This window comes from Zosterops lateralis (assembly GCF_965231275.1).
Source record: "Zosterops lateralis genome assembly, chromosome: 6".
Classification (NCBI taxonomy): Eukaryota; Metazoa; Chordata; class Aves; order Passeriformes; family Zosteropidae; genus Zosterops; species Zosterops lateralis.
Window position 1 is genome coordinate 36,931,099 of NC_139761.1, and position 11,322 is coordinate 36,942,420.

The 11,322-nt window shown below is 38.4% G+C and overlaps 1 protein-coding gene across 1 annotated transcript in view; it reads left to right on the forward strand.

The window, feature by feature from the left end:
• The window catches only part of LOC310911085 (cytosolic phospholipase A2 epsilon-like), a gene marked incomplete at both ends in the record, with an annotated part of 32,096 nt that extends 22,024 nt beyond the window's left edge, over positions 1-10,072 (forward strand). Inside the window, 9 exons of the mRNA XM_083864285.1 lie at positions 823-959; positions 1,410-1,632; positions 2,705-2,819; positions 3,318-3,455; positions 6,533-6,640; positions 7,577-7,765; positions 8,162-8,328; positions 9,482-9,668; positions 9,864-10,072. Of these exons, the coding sequence (XP_083720411.1) occupies positions 823-959; positions 1,410-1,632; positions 2,705-2,819; positions 3,318-3,455; positions 6,533-6,640; positions 7,577-7,765; positions 8,162-8,328; positions 9,482-9,668; positions 9,864-10,072 (1,473 nt within the window). The remainder of the gene's footprint in view (positions 1-822; positions 960-1,409; positions 1,633-2,704; positions 2,820-3,317; positions 3,456-6,532; positions 6,641-7,576; positions 7,766-8,161; positions 8,329-9,481; positions 9,669-9,863) is intronic.
• Positions 10,073-11,322: the final 1,250 nt, after the last annotated feature.

Genomic DNA, 11,322 nt, shown 5'->3' on the forward strand with positions numbered 1-11,322 from the left:
CATTATAAATTATGCCCCTGCTCACAGACTGATTAAATTACTACATTGTTTCTCATTGGCAAAAAAACCCCAGCAGTTTCTTAAGTATAAGAATTTTTGGGAGAAGTACTTCTAACTATTATTTTCAGATTTTACAGCAAGAAAATATTTCCTTATAGCCAGGTGAATCCAAATCAGAATTCCTTGCTTTGACTTGAAATGTTTCATTTGAATCAGGAAACTGTTGAGTATTTCTTTGATGCAGTTGCCTGGAAATGTGTGTGGAAAATGTCAATTGGGCTCATCTTCTCTCAGTGGGTTTCTTAGAGAAATTTGTCTTCCTGTAACACAATTTAGATTTCCATACAATTAGGCTTCATCACTTAAATTACATACTCTAGGTACTTTGTGGGAAATGTAATCTAGCTATTATGCTTGGCTGACAGAGAGGACGAGTTCTGCTCATTATCAAAATAGACCTCTCAAAAGAAGATGTTTTGCTAAGAAAAATGCAGTCTAATCTTGAAATGCCTTGAAACAATAAGTTTGATAAGTCAGCATGTAAAAATTTAAAATCAAAAATGATTTTGATCAAAACCAGTTAGTTTTTGGTGGTGTTATTTTTTTTTTTTTTTTTTTTTTTATTATTATTTTTTAATTTTATTTTTTTTTTTTTTTTTTAAATCTGTGCATAATATGCAGTTTTAATTTGTTTTCTTTCCTGCTTGGGGAAATGGTGAAATGTTGGATTTTCTTGTGGGACTGACATGCTACATTTCACTCTGCTCTGATCACTTGCCCTGGCAAACACTGCTTACCACTGCTGTGTTGATGATTAAACAGGTACCAGTTGTAGCAGTGATGACAACAGGAGGTGGCACCCGGGCACTGACATCTCTGTTAGGCAATCTGTTGGGTCTTCAAAAGCTGGGTCTCTTGGATGCCATTTCATACATCACTGGGTCATCTGGTTCAACATGGTAAGGAGAGCCTGAATAAAGACATCACTCATCACCTCTACAATTTATTCTCTTCATTTTTGTAAAGAAAGGGGTACTGCTTCAGTCTTGAGCTTTTTCTATTCTGCATTAGAAGCACATTTCCCAAGCCAGTGAATGGTCTAGGTGCTGCTTACAATTTTCCTTGACTCTTTGTTTCAGCTCTAGGATCTTTCCTGCTGAGTCACCAGGGTACAAATCACAGCCTTGTGCATAAACTGTAGTAGCAACGAGTGGCTTTTTTCAAGCCCTTAAGTTTCATTAGTGATTTGGGAAACTCCTCTAAATCAAAAAATCTTTTCATTAATAAACTAAGCACAAAAGATGCTTTTAAAGAAACTCAGCTAGCTCATTTGATGTGGACCTTAAATCTAAGTCTAAAAAGTGAAAGTTTCTCTGCATATGACAATGTACTTCCTTTCTTTTCCCCAGGACTTTGTCCCATTTGTACCAGAGTGCTGACTGGTCACACAAGGATCTGTCAGAACCGATTGGTGAAGTCCGCAGACATATGACCAAGTGCAAACTAAGCTGCTTTTCCCTGGAGAACTTGAAATACTATGCAAAGGAGCTAAAACTGCGGAAGCAAGAGGGATACCAGATCTCTAGTGTTGATTTTTGGGGGCTTCTGCTGGAAAAAGCATTAGACGATGGGGTAGCATTTTCCCTATGTTTTCTCTAACAGCTACTGAACACTATTGTATGGGAAATGAAGCTGCAGGGACAGATGCCTAAGAGTATGCCAGTATTATCCAGCATATGATTTCTGCTGATTAACAAAGGGGTTTTAGAATTGTTAAGATTGGAAAGGCTTAACAACTAGAATTGTTAAGATTGAAAGGTTAATGATGTCCAACCATTAACCTATCACTATCATGTTCACCACAAACCCATGTACCCAGGTGCCACACCTACACAAGTTTCAAGCACTTTCACAGACGATGATTCCATTGCTTCCCTAGGGAACCTGTTTCAATGCTGACTGGCCTATCAGTGAAGAAATTTTTCCCAATATTCAATTTAAACCTCTTTGGGCACAACTTAATTACATTTCCTTTTGTCCTATTACTTGGAAGAAGAGACCAATCCCCAGTTGTCTATTACTTCCTTTCAGGAAGTTGCAGAGAGTGATAAGCTCTCCCCCAAGTCTCCTTCTCTCCAGGCTACACAATGCCAGCTCCTTCAACTGGCTTTGGCCCACTGATCCAGCCTGTCCAGATCCTCCTGCAGAGCCTTCCTGCCCTCCAGCAGATTAACAACTCCCACCCAGCTTAGTGTTTTCTGCAAACTTGTTGAGAGTTTCATCCCCACGTATCTCTTAATACGTAACTAGCAGCCCAAGAGGCTTCTGTAGAGCAGAAAACCAATGTCTCCTTTTACAAATGCGAGTATCTGAGTACCTAACTAAAGAGTTGCGCCCTTGGTTTATTTTCCTCTGCTCATCCCTGTAAGAACAAATTTCCAAGTAAAGTGGATGTATTTACAAGAAAGAACAGAAGACTATTTTTTAAAAAGCATCCTACAACTCTATCTGTAATTAAATAAGCCTATGTGGATGTGTGAATGTTTAGATCACTCCTTGCTTAAAAAAAAGTTTGAACACACAATGAGTTGAGAGAATAGCAAAATTAAGAGGGAAACAGCTATGTATTTTGCTCTACTCTTGGAAGGCCACATACTATGCCAAGAAGGTCCCTTGATTTTCCTCTTTGTCTTTCAATTCACAGAAAAATAACCACAAGCTCTCAGACGAGCAAGAGGCATTGAGTCAGGGTCAAAATCCCCTACCTATCTATATGATCCTCAACATGAAAGAAGATTACAGCCTTTCAGAGTTCAAAGGTGATGGCAAAAATGTGCTCATTTGGTGTTTAAATTATCTGATTTAGCAATATTTCAACCTCTTCCACCTCTTCTTCATTGCATTAATAAACAGTTTATTTTCCTCCTTAACTTCCTTTTCCATTTCCAGACTTTATGCCTAGGCTATGGGAGGAACTTATTGTCTATGAGGCAGGAGAAATCTTGGGGAGGTGTTTAAGGACAGCCAAGGTACTCACAAGCCTTAGCTCTACATGTGAGGTAACTCAGGCTGACCCCTCTTGGTATAAATTTCACTTACATTCTCTCTGGAGAGGGTCATTGGAAAGTTCTGAATGAACAACACTGTAAAACATTACTGAGTGAGTGGCTGACACCAGTTATCCTGAGGAAGGTCAGTCTGCAGTCACCCTGCAGATACGGTTTATCCTGCAGCTGCCTTTTTGCCTTTTCATAGCCCTTCCAGCAGGGAAGTAGGGATAAGATTAAGATCTAAAAGTTTGTTTTATGTCTCTGCAGAATGGGTGGAGTTCACCCCTTATGAGGTTGGGTTCTTAAAATACGGTGCCTTCATTCGTGCAGAGGATTTTGGCAGTGAGTTCTTCATGGGTCGGCTGATGAAGAAGCTTCCCGAGTCCCGAATCTGCTTCATGAAAGGTGATGTGCTTTATTCCAAAAATTTGAATTGAATAAATATGTTCTTTATTTTTAATATAATGCAAACCTTGCATATTAGAACCAGTGCCCTGCATCGTGCAGGACTGAAACTAATTGTACACTATGTTGTTCTCACCTCTGACTGAATTCCTTAGGCAATGGAGATGGGCTAAAAGTACTGAGAGGAAATTTCAAACCACACTATTCACTGTTGCTTTTGTCTTAAATAGTGATTCTTATGTCTGAAGTTTCAGAGCTGCTTGAACAGGTTAGATTCATTTTGAACCAATCAGTAGCAGAGTTCCACACAAAAAACCTGTATTTAAAACCAAAATCTTAAAATCAAATTTGTCTATGAATGGCATGATTGTAGATGCTAAAGCAATGTTGTTACTGAGTTTATTATAAAATACAGCAATTTAGAGCAGTTTTGTGAACTGCTACTTTTGCAAGTTTAATAGTATTCTAAATACTTTGTAATTTTGCTACAATGAGAAATAATTGAAATTTATCATTCATAATTCAGTAAATTGGGTAGCACCCAGTAATATATGAGAAACAGCTTTGCAGGTTCTATGCAATTCTTGTTTTAATTTTGCTTAATACTGGAAGTCTCTACTACACCCCTTTGTACACTGGTTCTCTGGAGTAAAGATGTCTGCAGACAAGTCTGTCTGCTCTTAAACAGATATTTTACATGTAAATGGGCACAAGACAAAAGGATAGAGGTAAAAAATTGTTAACTTATAAAGTGAAAAATCCATACAACCAGCAACACCATCTGGTATTCCTTAGTTGGTATTCAGAGAAGTTGTGAATATCTGTATTATGCAAGAGGAGTCCAGAATTGTATTGTTCAAAACATGAGACAATAGTTGGGCATAAGAAAGAAAATATTGTGCTCAGTCGCAAAAGCACTAAATCTCACTTAAATAGCTTTATTAGCTATGCTAAGCATTTTTAGTGATGTTATGAGTTAAGAAAAAAGTTGTCTGAGGGAAAAAGACTCAAAAGAAAACACAGGATCCAAGAGTATGAATAGATCTGAAAAGGGCAGGAAAAATCAATTCCAAGTAAATCCCACTGGTGGCTCTGAAACCCAGTAGATCAGATGCAGCCACCCATACTAGATAGAAATCCTAAATCCAGGAGCTTGAGATGCTGGAGAGTATGCTGGAGAAGAGATCCCTTCATTCCTCCCTTTTTCTTTTGCTCTTCCATTAAGCCCTCTGTGCTGACTGTTAGAGGTAGGAGGTAGGTCACAGAGCTAGGTGGACCTACAGAGCCTTCTTCTGAGCATGTTGTGCCTCCGTTGCATTCCTCAATAGGAGCGGGGTAGTGTGTTCATACCTGAGGTGGACAGATAGCAAGCACACCCAACACATTCAGCTGGGCTGAATTCTATTCTCAGCCTTAGCACCTGAACCTGGTGATCCCACAGCCACGGATGTATCCTTATAAAGGATAAGGTGAAGAGTTAAAGCAATGTTGCCATCTAGTGATAGCACATGCGGTGGCCTCTTGGGTTACTATTAAAATGTGCGATTAGTTACAGCTGGATAATTAGTTTAAAGATAAAAGCAAGGCATCATTTGCAGGGAGAGGAAAGGCTTTTTGTAAGAGCAGTGGCTAGAGCTGGAAAGACTGGATGAGCTTATGGGGATAAAAGACCCTCATGTTTCCCGAAAAAAGGCTGGGGTGCGTCAGAGCTTGTTTATTCTCTTCAACTCTGTTGGCTAAGTAAAAGATACCATCCCTCTTCACAGACACCACCCCTTACTTCAGCCAATATAGGTACAAAGAAAATTCAGCACAAGAGGTTAGGGCAATTTTGCTATGTAATTATAAACAAGTTTTGAGGAGAAAACAATGTTTGAAAGTCATTAAAATGCAGGGACAGTGTGTAACTCCTAGGGCTGAGGGAACTGGAAGGGTTACAGAGTGAGAAGACACCGAGACAGGTGAAACCAGAGGAGTTGTCTTCTCAGAGCAGAGAAGCTTCTCAAGCTGCTGGGAGATGAGATTGTCTTGACAGAAACTGGCCAGTAATGTGCAAATGAACTCTGCTTGACAGCTGAGTGCAGATCCAGAGAGCCCCAATCTGATTTCTTGATTATGCATTTCTAATATTTCTTAAATGAGTCTATTCTTAGAAGGACTTCCTGTAAAACAAAAGGCTCTTGGATTTCTGTCCCACTCCAGAAACAAGCCATGTTTTAAAGGGAATTGTATTTCTGTTAGTAATTTATGGGATGAATAATTATTATATTGTGCAACTCAAGTTATTGCCTCCTGTACAGTGTATGGCTTTTGCAAAGCTTTCACTGGTAGAAATTTTCAAGGCAAAGAACAGCACTACCTTCTCTGGTAGAGTTCTTCTTGGGGCCTGTGACAGAGCTGTGGAGGAAGAGATACTTTTCAAAATCCAAGAGAATTTTGGATATTTCTGCACTGTGGAGTAATTTTTAGATGTTCTTTTACGTGGGATGGCAAAAATGGGAGAAGCATTATGGGAATGAGAATAACAGAAGGAGAAAGTCTCCCTCAAGAAACCCTGCACAGAGAGAAATTTTAGAGGGACAGCAAAGATGTCTTTTATTTAGAGGACTTTTCTGCAGACTATTCCATACTGTGCTCTAACCATTTGACTCTTGACTGTCCAGGAGCAGCTTCCAAACCTTTAACTGAGTATCTACTTGCATATGACATATTTTGTAGACCAGACCCTTATTTTATAGGGAATGGCATGGTTTTACTCACTTACGACAGTTGCTTATAGGATGGAAAACAGTAGTTTGTATGTGGCAATGAATTACAGCGGCTGAAGACCTCACACAATGTTCTAAACTATTTAGGCTCTTCCTTGAGGACAAGAATGATACTTGCTGAAAAATCTTCATATAGTTTTTGGTGATAATTTGGAAACCTTGGGGCTTTCCAATACCCCTTGCAAAGCTAGAGATTGTTTTTATTTTATTTTTTTTTTAATTCATTTTTTTATTTTTTTATTTTTTTAAAGGGATATTTTCCATTAGAATGTTTCTGAAGAAGTTTCTCTGTTCTCTACCACTGCACAGGCCTATGGAGCAATGTCTTTTCATACAACCTCTTGGATGCCTGGCATTCATCAGATCCGACACAAAGGCGCTCACTGAGGTGTACCCAACACAGCGCTGTTGATATTGGTTAGTTATGTTTGCTTTACCTGTTGCCTCATAAATCCAGAGGCTTCATGTTGTCAGCTGCATCTAACTAGGCTTCCTCTCTGAATTTATTCATAGCAATATCATTTCCATCAATCTCTCTTAGACTGAATTTATGCAAATATGAAAACTACCGAAGGTTTTAAACAGATTGTCTTTGCCAGGGGCACTTTGGTGAACCTCCATGTTATAACAAACACCTCACTGCTGTGTTCTCTGTCTGCCTCAGCAGCTGGTGCTTTCTGTACATTGTTGTTGAAGACTTCAATTACATGCAACTCCATTTCAATTTTCTTTGTTCTTGTTGTAAGCCTGTGTTTTTCTAAGAGGCCTTGGTTGTCCTTCCTTTGTTCAAGGGCAGTTAGGGAGTTTGATTTATGGGTTTCTATCACTTTCTCAATGGAAATGTCGCAAAGCTCAATAAATCAATAAATGCATGATAGAAAGTGATAGAAAATCATTGGCTCTCTTCCTAGCCTCATGAGGTACTGTTTAGCACAACCCTTTTACTCTGTTCTTTTATGGATGTCTCCTGACAGCACTTTCTTCTTGTTGTTGTTTGGTTTTTTTGTGGTTGTTTAGGGTTTTTTTGGTAAAGCCGATTTTTATTAATTTTGAAAGGAACAGGTCCAGATTCTGAACCTACCCTAACCTTTACACAGGGAATTGATCTTTGAGTTCTATCAAAAAATGGATCATTTTTCCAGTTTTGGCAAGTTTGTTGCCACTCTGTTTCTCATGGAATAGGCTTTACCGGAAACTGATTTTCTTCTCATTCTTATTTTGACATTGATTTATTTGTATGTTGCAATGTCTTATTAGGATCTTCTTTTCCTTAGCTAATATGAAATCCCTTCTGTTAAGTATTGAAAAGGACTGTATCAAAGCAACAATTTGTTCATCTCCTCTATCTTTCAGAAGAGCCCTTTCCCTCTGACAGGAGACATGAGTTGGAGACTTACTTGGTCACCCCTGAATGTGGCATCATGGGCATAATTCGGCAGATCCTGACAGAGCGGGTGATGGTTTCAAAGTTCTATAACTTCCTGAAGGGGTTCCAGCTGCACAATGAATACCTTCAGAGCAAAAACTTCTGTAGATGGCAAGGTAAGCATCCTTGAATACAATTTTTTACCTCAGATGGTTGGTGTTTTCATAAGTGAAGGCAAATGATGAACATTTGGAAATGAAGATTTCAAGATAACTATTTAAATTTCATATAGTCAAATCAGGTCCAGAAATTTCCTTGACTCTAGAGAAAGAAAATTACTGATCATCTGGTGTGGGAGAATAACATCATGAGAAGTGAAAGAACTCTTTTTACCTTCATCAGGTCTGTCTTTTATGTGTGAAGGCTGAACATCTGTAGTGTGTCAGGGTTTTTTGGAAAAAGTAAATGTAATGGAGAGCCAAGAGGCGTTACCCAATTTTTCCTTATTAGTCAAACAACAGATGTTCTGTTTCTTCAGTGAATCACTCATCATAATAAATATTTCCTTTTAGATACCATACTAGAGCATTTCCCCAACCAGCTGTCAGAAACAGCAGAGTTCATGTGCCTGGCAGACACGGCGGGATACATCGACATTAGCTATCCACCACTCATGAGGCCAGAGAGGAAAGTGGATGTTGTCCTGCACTTAAACTATTCTTCTGGATCACAGACCTCGGTGTGAAAAATGCTCTATTTTCTTTGATAAACAACTGTTGCATTTTAGCCCTCCTTAATCCCTAAAAATGTAGAATAATTTATGTAGAATAAACTGATTCTGGGAGAAAAGGATCCTTGGTTTATAGCTCCCTGTGAAGATGCTTAGATCTTACAAGTGATGCTGGTAAATCCCCTGAGAACAGAAGCATATCAGATTTATAAATATTTTATTTGAATAACTCTCTAATAGCTAAATGCTGTCTCCTAGACCTGTGTGGTCCTGTGATCTCCATTTGGCTATCTAGACTATACTCACATGGAGTGTTTATCTGGTACTAGCTACCACCACTGATGAACTCGTTATGGTTGTGTTGTGATATTCATATAAGTTTAACCACATGTAGTATAATTAGAAATATTTTGTCCAGTTGTCTTTAGAACAGTAACTGGATTTTTTTGTTGTTGTTTGAAATTGTGGAAAAGAATTGTCCTTTGACAATATTTGCTCTTTCAAATACCATCTAATAATCTGGTCTATAATTCCTGTTACTAGATATGGATAAAACAGAAATTCTTGAGGACTAAAATTTTCATATATGCCTACCAGACTCAGGAAGCAAAATCCTACTTTCAAAAATTGCTAACACACCTGCAAAGTTAACGTTTTAGTTAAGATGGTATTTGCTTCCAGATCACTGTTTGCTTACATCACTTTTAAGAACCATCCTAAGGCATCTAAGAAGACAAAGGTTTTTAAATTCTTTATGCAGAGTCACAAAAATTTTGTAATTTTGCATTTAAAACAGTACTATTTCAGGATCTTGTCCATTCTACTTGTTTCAGGATTTTCTCCAAAAGAGCCATCCTTCTGTATCCTAAGCTGCTAGGTCACCCTTCCCCTAGTCATGGACATTTTACCTATCTTGTAGAGATAAAGGCTAATGAGGAGAAGGAGAAGGTAGAACACCAATCAGGAGTACAAGGTGGAGGCTGAGTCTTGAATTGTTCTGTTAATAGCACATAATACCTCATGTAAGAGGCAAGGACAGAAAAAATATTGACACCAAACTCTGCTCCCAAACCTTTGTGGAGGTCTTTTGATGGATGCTTTAGGAAAAGTGGTGGAGTGTGGCAGAATTTCTGACCCTTTCTTCTTTTCTGTCTGAATTCAGCCTTTGGAAGAAGCCTCCAAATACTTTCAGAAGCAGGGGATCCCATTTCCCAAAATCCACATGAGTGAAGAAGAGAAGAAAAATCTAAAGGAGTGCTACATCTTTGAAGACACAGAGACTCCAGAGGCACCGATTGTGGTGTTTTTCCCACTGGTGAATGACTCCTTCAGAAAATACAAAGAGCCTGGTAAGCCATGGGATGGTTCTCCCACCACCTGGCAGCCCTTTGGCTGTGGGATGCGAGACATGGTCTCCTCCCTCCCCTGCTGTGCCTCCCATTGGGGAGAAACACAAATGCCAAGGGAGGAGGAGTAACATGCCCCCACCTGGAAAGAGGTGGAACCATATTTATACCGCACTGATGATTTTCTTTATTTGCCAGGTGTGGAGCGCAGCCCTGCTGAGATGGCACAGGGCAATGTGGATGTTTCCACCATTTTTTCCCCCTACTGCTTAAACAGCTTTACCTACACAGGGGAGGAGTTTGACAAGCTGATAGAACTGACCAGCTACAACATTCAGAACAACCAACATCTGATCCTTCAGGCTTTGAATTCAGCCATTGAGCAGAAACGACAGCACAAAAAATGAATGCTTTCCTGAGTTTCAGAAGTTACCTGCATTTTTTTTTGTTGTTGTTGTTTTGTTTTGTGTTTTGTTTTGTTTTCTTCTCTGGAGAAGAATCAAGAGCTGTCTTCAAATGAGCATAGTAGACTTTGGAAAGTAAAGACTTGTCTCAGGCTGTGGCTCCTCTCTACCACATGGTGATCCTACATCAACCAAGCAAACAAAATAATAATTAGACTTAGACATAAATAGACAACTATTTATGTTGGATTTCTCTGCTGGTGAACTTTTTTTTTTTCATGCATATGTATGTATAGGCAGTAAATTGAAGGTCAGAGAACACTGGGTTTATTGACAAGTTTTCTAAATGCATGGATCTGGGACAGCAGTAGAGATTCTTTCAAAATTTGCTATAGTACTGGAAATTGTATGTGAAGTAAAGACAAATGAGCTACAGATATTTAATTTATTCCAAATCTAGTACAACAGAAAAATACATGATAAATGCGGACAATCTCAAAGAACATGAAAACTGTATTTTCCTATAATTTCAGCAAAGAATTTTGCTAGAAATAACATGCCAAGTTAAACATAAAAGATAATCTGAGATTTGATGTGAAAATTACACATTCTCTATACTTCAGAATTTAGAAGTTTTATTACACTAGCAATATTTAGTTTTTGAAAAATCTTTTGGAAATTACTGTTTCAAGCCATATTGTGAGTCAGGATCAGCTCTTCCAGTGGAGGTATAACTGTCTGATCCATGGCTGCACTTTCCACTGACCATTCATGGTATTTAGATGATCCAGCTCAGTATCAACATCCTATTAATTTTAGCAGTTTTCTTAGTATTTCTTGTTATTATATAAGATGGGATGCTGTGAGAATTAAGACATCAAAAACTGAGAGACAGATTTTATGGTCAGAAGGCAAGCTAAGTGCTTCACACTGATATCCATGGGTAATTCATGGATAATTGCATGACTTTGTCAGTCCCTGCCTGTATAAAAGCAACATAGCATATATGGAAATACTAGAAATAGGACAAGGTAATTTGTTGAAATGGCTTATCTTGAGACAAAGACCAAAATAATTATTTGCTTTAGGAAGAATTTTAATGAGACAAATATTATGTAAACCTGTTTCACTACAGCAAAATACTAATCTAAAATAAAAAGATATAATGCTTCAGTCAGTATCAATTGCCATTAATTACTTAAAATTTAAATCAAATGCAGCAGCTTGTCTGTGCTGAAGTAACATGTATTGGC